Here is a 9,043-nt window from a genome sequence, read left to right on the forward strand (position 1 = left end):
TTCTGGAATTTTCATAAAAGTGTTTTATTAACCAAGGATCTAAACCATCCTGATGCATAACCTGTGATTTTATTTTATTTTACTGGGGGTGGGGGGTGGGGGGCGTTATAGATGTTTTTAAGTGTTTATGACCTTTGAAGAAATGACTGATTCTAAGTCTGCGTTTCTTGATTCAGTCTGAGGAATTAAATCTAGCAGTCTACACCCTCGCTGGACTAAATGATTTATAAAGATGAGGACACTGGTTGGACCAGGGCTGCTGTTACTTCTATGGCAGAGTGTTTGGGCTTTAGACATTCCTCTAGAAGGTGAGTCACAAACCTCTGTTTATTTGTATGTTTTTGTTTATATGATATTTAATCTGAAACTATTTATTTGCCTGCAGTCAGACAACCCCCAACTATCATAAAGCAGTCAATGCAGGAGCACATTGTTGACCCTAAAGAAACCATGGTCATAGAATGTGAAGCCAAAGGCAACCCTCATCCTATGTGAGACTCATAAAACACACTGAGCAGAATTTTTTGATCTAACTATCTTATTGGCCGGCACTTCATTGTATTCTTTTCTGTCTTTTGCGCAATTGAAGTTTCTCATGGAGACGTAATGGGAAGTATTTCAATGTGGCCCGTGACTCCCAGGTATCAATGCGCAGGCGCTCAGGGACTCTAGACATCTACGCCCGGAACAATCCAGAGAAATACGAGGCAGAGTATCAGTGCATCGCTTCCAATGAATATGGATCTGCATACACCCACAAGATCAGACTACATTTATACAGTAAGTCCAGGACTGGGACTGTCAAAGAATGAAATGTGTGTGTCTTCTAGTTGACGTAGATCTGCAGGTCCTCGGCCCACATGAGAATAAATTTGTATACATCCTCTGTGACAATGGAACCTCCGATATTCATGTTTCCATTGAAAATTTATTTTGATAGCAAAAGGCACACCTAATTTCCTTAAATTTAAGAATGTTGGTGTTACTTTTTTCATTCATTCAACCTTAATTTGTACAGGTTAGTCTCATTGAGTCACGAGAACGCATTTTCAAGAGAGACCTGTTTTAGATAGACAACATATAAAGTTCAGACAACAATAATTCAACAAAAAGCAAAAAATTAAAGTTGTTGTAAAAATGGCCAAATCAAGATGCCATATAAAACAAGGTAAAATACTAAAAACAAGAACATATTGGCATAGATTTTTTTCTATTGACCTTATCGGATGTTTAAAATCCACTAAAGAAATTAAGTTGGACAGGTTCAGATCTTTTTGCAAGGTGTTCTAGGTTACAGGAGCAGAATAAGAACAGGCCTCTTTGCTGAGTTCAGTCCGCACTGCGGGAACGCTGCAGGTAATGAAGGCCTGAGAGCTCACGCCATAACTGCACTGATGACGTGACAAGTAGGAGAAGTTATGTGAAAGCAGCAGACCAAGGAGTGATTTATAGATGAAAATGAACCACTGTGAGAGCCTATGTGTTGATAATAAGCCTTGTCGCTGTTTTAAGTGCTCTATAAATAAAATGGTATGGTATGGTATGGTATGGTAGGGCAGCACGGTGGCGCAACTGGTAGAGCTGCTGCCTCTCAGCGAGCAGGTCCTTGGTTCAAACCCCGGTCCAGGGGCCTTTCTGGGTGGAGTTTGCATGTTCTCTCCGTGCATACGTGGGTTTTCTCCGGGGACTCCGGTTTCCTCCCACAGTCCAAAAACATGCATGTTAGGCTGATTGGTAACTCTAAAATTGTCCCTAGGTGTGAGTGAGAGAGTGAATGGTTGTTTGTGTCGTTTGTCTCTATGTGGCCCTGTGATGGACTTGCGACTCGTCCAGGGTGTACCCCGCCCCTCGCACAGTGATTGCTGGACATGGGCACCAGCGACCCCCTTGACCCAAAATGGAATAAGCGGGTAAAGAAAATGGATGGATGTATGGATGGATGGTATGGTATATTGATGACCAACTGACCAGAGTATACAGAGTTCAGTGAGGGGTACGGTAGTTATAACCAGTTATGAATCTTAGTGCACCATGGTAGATGGCATCCAACATCTGCAAGGAGCTGGCAGTGGCATTCATGTAAATAATGTCAACATAATCAACAGCTCGTATAGGAAAGTAGCAGCTACAAGGCGTTTTCTGGCATTCAGAGTTAAACAAGATCTATTTCTGAAAAAGAAACCCAGTTTCAATTTCAGCTTCTTTATGAAGCTTTCAAAATGCTGCTTAAGAGATGTGCATCAATTAAAATTCCCAAGTATTTGTAAGAATCCATAAACTAAATAGGAACACCATGCATGGAAATAGGGGGAAGAGCTGATAGCACTTTCTTTCTGTTTGAAAACAACGTTCTCTTGGTTTTATCTGCATTTAGCACCAGTTTGAGATGGAACAAGTCAGACTGAATGATTTAAAATACAAACTGTTGAAGCTGGAAAACCTTGGCAACTGTTAACATTTTATTTAGACCTGCCCAAAGCTTTCAGTACTGTAGATCATGACATCTTATGCCATGAGCTGTCAGATAATGGTTTCTAAGATAATACTGTTGGTTTGTTTTCTAACTATCTCTCAGATCTGAGGCAATGCGCTCAAGACAACGGTACTTCGTCTAGCTTTTTAACGTCACTAATGGTGTGCCACAAGACTCAGTTTTAGGGCCCATTCTTTTTACAATTTATATAAATAATGTAGGTCAAAACATTCATGATCCATAATAGAGAACTGAACAGGATTATTTTATAGCTGCTTTTGTACATTATGGGATATTTTTGTAGCCAAACCTTTGTGAAAAATAGTCTTTCTTTCTGGTTAGCATTTCCAATAAAAGAAAAGCATGACTGCTGCTCTGAGAAGATGGGTTTCTTTTTGTTCATGCAGGAGCTCCTGTGTGGCCACGGGAGATTCTGGAGCCTGTAGTGGTCAGTGCTGGTCTGCCTCTGGTCCTGTCCTGTGACCCTCCACCAGGCCCACCAAAACCTGAAACCTACTGGATGTCCAGTTGTGAGTGCCTACAACACAGCAGCAAACTGGATAACTAAAGTCTAGGGTGAAATATAAATAAACATAAGGAGGAATTTGGTTGTTGTACAATCTCCAGTTTGGACTGATTTCAGATGTTGGTTCTGTTTAATATCAGGTTCCTATGCAAGACCTTTCAACTGGCCCATTCAGACAGCTTTCCCCACCATGCAGCCAGTACGGCAGGACCGCAGGGTTTCCATGGGAGTCAGTGGAGATCTGTATTTCTCTAATGTGCTGGTTAATGACTCTACTGCTGATTACTGCTGTAATGCTCGCTTCCCCTATAAGAATGTCATTCAGCAGAAGATGCCTGTGGTTGTTAAGGTGCTTACAAGTGAGTACGGTAACTTAAAAATTCTCAAAATTATCATAATCTCTGCAAATTGACATACATTTTTTTGTTTTGTTTTTTCCATGCTGAACATTTGGTGCTATTTTACCAATTTTATTTTCCACAAGCTGAAACATCTTGTCAGTGTTTGTTTCTGCTTCACTTCAACTCTGTTCTCTCTTTTGAGTTAACCAGGTTTGTCTTGTATTGCTTCATGGACAAACAATATATGGTTTTGAATAAATGTCTGAGACATGAGTGTTGATTATTCTTTGGTTTCTGCACAGCACGCACCGTGGCTGAAGCTGCCCCCACCTGGCTGTCCCCTAAAGGCTCATCAAGCTCTGCCATGGTACTACAAGGAGAAGAATTGTTCCTCGAGTGCATAGCTGCAGGATTGTGAGTGTAAAACAATATGTTGTATTCTTTAATTTTTTGTCAAATTTCAGACATAAAACACTTGTTTGGTTTGATTTTAAACGAGAAGACAGTTTTTGCTTATGAAACCTATAAAACCTATGAAAGTCATGCAGTGCCTTATTTCTTGTCAATAAGGCCAACTCCTCATATAACCTGGACTAAGAATGGAGAGGAACTACCAGTTACACCCCGCTTAAAAGTAAAACACTTCAACAAAATGATTCAGATCTCAAAGGCATCATTTGAAGATGTGGGAGAATACACCTGTGCTGCCACTAACAAGATAGGTTACATTGAGCACACCATAATTGTCAAGGTTAAAGGTGAGACTTCCATATACTGTATATAGAAGAGTATTTTCTTGCTGTATGTTATTCTATATTAAAAGCATGTGCTCTTTATTGAACAGCGGCTCCTTTCTGGTTGGAAAAGCCCACTGATTTGATATTGGCCCCTGAGGAAAATGGGCGGCTGGTTTGTCGTTCAGATGGGGCCCCTCGTCCCACAATCAGCTGGTTCATTAACGGGGAGTCAATTGAGAGTATGTTTTTCTAGATCATAATAAGTTATTTAAGTAAATTTAACACTAACTCTTGTTTCCTCATGTGATTGTTATTTCTCAGCTGCTTCGCCGCAGCCAAACAGACAGATATCTGGAGAAATGATAACTTTCCGTACTGTGTCATCTGAAAACACTGCTGTCTACCAGTGCAACGCCTCCAATCAGTACGGCTACCTACTGGCCAATGCATTTGTCAACGTGTTACGTAAGTTACCATTCTACCATACACAGTGTTGCATTTCTATCACAGGTCATAACTGAGACATAGGTTGTCAGGATTTTGACAATGGTTATCAGTTAACATTTAAACGGATTTATCCAGCCATCCATCTTCTGCTTGTTCTGAAGTCGAGTCACGGGGGCAGCAGCTTGACCAGGAAAGCCCAGACATCTCTTTCATCAGCCACCTCTTCCAGCTCATGTAGGAGGACCCCAAGGCATTCTCAAGCCAACCAAGAGACATCTCTCCAGCATGGCCTGGGTCTTCCCTGGGTTCTTCTTCCATGTTGAACATGCCTAAAGCACCTCCTTAAGGAGGCACCCAGGAAGCATCCTTACCAGATGCTGAACCACCTCAACTGGCTCCTCTCAATGTGGAGGAGCAGTGGTTCTACTCTGAGTCTCTCTCGGATAACTGAACTATCTCTAAGGGAGAGTCCAACTACCCTGCAGCGGAAACTCATTTCAATTGCATGTATCCATGATTTCATTCTTTCGGTCACTACCCAGAGTTCGTGGCCATAGGTGAGGGTAAGAACGTAGACAGCCCGGTAAATAGAGAGCTTTGCCTTAGAGCTCAGCTCCCTCTTCACCACAATGGACCAGCATAGTGTATGTAATACTGCAGACCCTGCACCAATCCATCTGTCAACCTCACACTCAGTTCTTCCCTCACTCATGAACAAAAACTCAAGATACTTGAACTCCTTCACTTGTGGCAGAACCTCACCCCTGACCTGAAGAGAGCTATCCACCCTTTTCGGACCTTTCTGAATGGAATTGCACACCCGCTTCAAATTTTATCAGCCATTAAATGGTCGTTATTAGTTGTTATCATCCCCATATGTAGCGGTCAGACTGCCCCTCTGTACCTCCTAGTGGGTTTAAAGGTACATTGTTAGCATTGTTAGCGATGATAATAGGCTCCGTTTTGACCTTTTTTAGCGCTCATAATAGCTTCACGTGGTTAGTCTAAAAAAGTTAAATCTGGTCCTCTGGACATTCAAAAAAACAAAACAAAGCAAATCAACAAAAAAATGTAGAAACGTTTTGTCTCTCATCCAAGAGACTTCCTCAGTCTGAGGAGCTGTATTCAGCTCAGTCTCTTAAATAGCACCGTCTCAGAGTGGATCAACCAGTTTTGCTGCTGACAACCAAAAAGAAATGTGAAAAGAAATCGTCCATCGTTAAACAGGGGTGGAGGCCTCCGGGTTCAATTGTCCCCCTCTTACAATGCTGTGATTGCTAGTATCACTCAGCCCTCTGTGAACAGTAAACAGCCATCAGTGTGCTAATGATCCATTGTTAGGCTGATGGTCCTTCTTGTTCACGTGGTTAGGTTTACAGTAAAGGGTCTGGCGGTTAGGTTTAGGGTCTTGGTTAGGTTTAGGCACAATGGTAAGGGGGTTAAGTTTAGGGTTGGTCGTCTGGGTCAGGTGTAATGTTGGGTTTAGGAAAAGGGTTACATAAGCTGAAAAAAACAAAAAAGACACTTCCTGGTTTACCCCCGTGTGACACTGCCTATTATCAGTGATAATAACAATAATAACGTACCTTTAAACCTACTAGGACGTAGGTGGGACAGTCTCACCGCTACATATGGGAATGATAACAACTAATAACGGCCATTTAATGGACTGATAACATCCGAAGCCGTTCAATTCCAAACATAATTATGAAAATAAAAATTAATTGGGTTTATACCAAGCACATTTCAAGTTGTTATCCACAGCATTCACTTGCAGAAACTACAGTATTTTGCTAATGTATTACTGTTAAAGGAACTGCAGTTTCTCCATGTACAATAAACAACAGCCATGTCAATTCAAGTCAAATTTATTTATAAAGCAAATTTAAAACAGCAGCTGTTACCAAAGTGCGTATGTGTTTTGTGATTCCTTCAGTTCTTAACATTTAATCTACATAAATTGTTGAGTCAATAAATAAAAATGCACTTGTATGTGCTTTTATGCTCAGCATGCTGTTGTATGTCTCAACAACGTGTGCAAATTTTCCCGTTCCACACATTAAAAAAATAATGAAATAATTCTGGTTGAGGATGCATATTAATCTGTGTTGACTGAACAATATAAGAACGTATAAAGACCAATTATTTTATGAAAAGCACATCTACATTAGCATCTTTTTTACCACAAGAAACCAATGAAGTGAAAAATAAAATGAAATCAAATAGACAACAGTAAAACTGCAACTATTATTACACTCAACATTATTATGAACAACTGTTATTTTGCACATTGCATGTCTATATTTTATAGTAATAACACATTAATTCACAGATGCACAAATGCACAGACATTTATCAGTTGTTATCTGATTTTTTAGATGCAACTCCACGTATTCTCGGGCCCAGGAATGAACACATCAAGGTGACGGAGGGGAGCCACACCTTTTTAGAGTGCCGTTACTTTGGCTCTCCGGTGCCTGAATTGCGATGGTAAGATCATAACGTTTGATCATTGAATGTACAACATGAGTTGAGAAAAGTGGAGTTTCTGTGAATGTTTGTGGGTTTGACTAACACAGGTCTAAATACGGACAAGGAACCCTTGAGGGAAATCGATTTAAGACCCACGGTAATGGGACTTTGGAGATCAAGCGCATACGGATGGAAGACGAGGGAACTTACCTATGTGTAATCAGCAACATCGCAGGAAGAGATGAAGACCAAGTTCGAGTAGAGGTCAAAGGTCAAGATCTCAGTCACGCATACAGAAAATGGTCAAATTAGGGGTTTTAAACATATAAAATGGGAACTATCATTTATTCTTCTCAGAGCCCATAATGATTGTCACAAGGCCACAGAGTATGAAGGTCATGCGTGGAAGTGACGTTCGCCTCGAGTGTGGCATAAAAGCAGATGCTACTACTCCTGTCATGACTTCATGGATGAAAAACAAAATGGAAGTCACTCTTAATTGGAGGTTGGTTTTTTTAATTACTACTGTATATCTGAATAAATGTATGTCTTTTGAGCAGCAACAGGTAACCTTTGTGCTTCATGTCATTCATTTGAGTGCTTTTTATAAATGTCTTTCTCAGAGTCTCTTTGGATGAATCCAACCTGGTCATTACTAATGTGAACAGAGGTGATGAAGGCAATTATACGTGTGTTGTTAAGAATGAGCTGGAACAGAAGTCTGCCTCAGCACACCTGATGGTGATGGGTAGGACACAGATCAAATAAACAATATACTAACAATTCTACAGCATGTGTTGTATTTTAATTGTTCTTTTATAATGTAGACCGTCCAAACCCTCCTACTGATTTGGAGTTATCAGATCCATATGAACGTACTGTACGGCTCAGTTGGGTTCCTGGAGACAGTAACCACAACCCCATAACAGGTTATTAACGTATATTTCGCTTGTTAGATTTTCAAAGTGTTTTTCAGTTGAATTTACCTGCATGTTTAGCTACATTTTATTCTTTTTGACAGAGTACTTAGTGCAGTACGATGATGATGACTGGTTACCTGGAAAGTGGAAAAACCTGTCGACATACCCAGGGAACCTCAATTCAGTCATTCTGCATCTTCAGCCTTTCACCTACTACGAGTTTAGAGTCATCGCTATTAACCAAATTGGAACAAGTCGCCCCAGTCGTCCATCTAAACGCTTCCAGACCAGCGGTGCACGTGGGTGTGATGCTGATAAAATATAAGATTAATAAAATCCAAAACAGCAAACTAACACCAATACCAATGTCAGTGACGTAGAGTAGGCCTGTGTGTTTTTCTGCTGCAGATTATGTAGTCAGTTATAAAATTGATCAAATCAAGATCAATTTAATTCAAGTTATTTGAAATAACTCTAACGCTAGAAGCATAGGGGAAGCTAAAATACTTTAGAGCTGACATTTTCCACCAGAACTACTGCATAAAAAGAGTTAGGTCACAAGAGACTTTATAAGCAAGCATTGCGTTTGATAAAACAAAACAGGTATATTTTTGTTGATACAGTTTTATCTGTGTAGTTTCCCAACCCCTCTTCATATTGGATGCAAAACACTTTCCACAACCTGCACAAACTATTAAAATATGCCAGAATTACCACAAATTAGAAAAACCTCTTTCAGGATGTATTCAACCATGGCTTTGCTACACTCTTAGTATTCTCCAATTAGCTTTTTCATGCTGTTTTTGGCATCCCCAAGACCAGTCCTGCTATAAATGTTGTTGATCAAGCCACACGATAGGCATGGGCTCCATATCATAGGTACTCTCCACCCAGGACCCTAATGTGCTGCCACCACAATAATGAACAACCACAATCATCCTGCAGAGGTTTTGGGTATGCTTGTAACACTCAATGACTTATTGTCCCCCGCTGCAGAGCAAAAAGGGGAGTTTGGAAATACCTTCATCTGTCCATGAATGCTGTGAGCAGAACTCGGAAAAATAACAGACTTACAACCATTTTCCATTTTGGTGTGTGGCTGCATCTAGGTGTAGGAAAGGTTCTAA

The 9,043-nt window shown here is 40.5% G+C and overlaps 1 protein-coding gene across 1 annotated transcript in view; it reads left to right on the forward strand.

Annotated features, from left to right (window-relative positions):
• The first annotated feature begins 232 nt into the window (after positions 1 to 232).
• The window catches only part of nfascb (neurofascin homolog (chicken) b), a 15,734-nt gene continuing 6,923 nt past the window's right edge, over positions 233 to 9,043 (forward strand). Inside the window, exons 1-15 of the mRNA XM_037684766.1 lie at positions 233 to 308; positions 386 to 491; positions 590 to 780; positions 2,881 to 3,003; positions 3,140 to 3,358; positions 3,643 to 3,754; positions 3,911 to 4,098; positions 4,185 to 4,316; positions 4,399 to 4,542; positions 6,903 to 7,014; positions 7,104 to 7,267; positions 7,354 to 7,501; positions 7,620 to 7,744; positions 7,824 to 7,925; positions 8,018 to 8,215. Of these exons, the coding sequence (XP_037540694.1) occupies positions 233 to 308; positions 386 to 491; positions 590 to 780; positions 2,881 to 3,003; positions 3,140 to 3,358; positions 3,643 to 3,754; positions 3,911 to 4,098; positions 4,185 to 4,316; positions 4,399 to 4,542; positions 6,903 to 7,014; positions 7,104 to 7,267; positions 7,354 to 7,501; positions 7,620 to 7,744; positions 7,824 to 7,925; positions 8,018 to 8,215 (2,140 nt within the window). The remainder of the gene's footprint in view (positions 309 to 385; positions 492 to 589; positions 781 to 2,880; positions 3,004 to 3,139; positions 3,359 to 3,642; positions 3,755 to 3,910; positions 4,099 to 4,184; positions 4,317 to 4,398; positions 4,543 to 6,902; positions 7,015 to 7,103; positions 7,268 to 7,353; positions 7,502 to 7,619; positions 7,745 to 7,823; positions 7,926 to 8,017; positions 8,216 to 9,043) is intronic.

The sequence above is a fragment of the Nematolebias whitei genome, chromosome 11, assembly GCF_014905685.2.
Source record: "Nematolebias whitei isolate Nwh7 chromosome 11, NemWhi1, whole genome shotgun sequence".
Classification (NCBI taxonomy): Eukaryota; Metazoa; Chordata; class Actinopteri; order Cyprinodontiformes; family Rivulidae; genus Nematolebias; species Nematolebias whitei.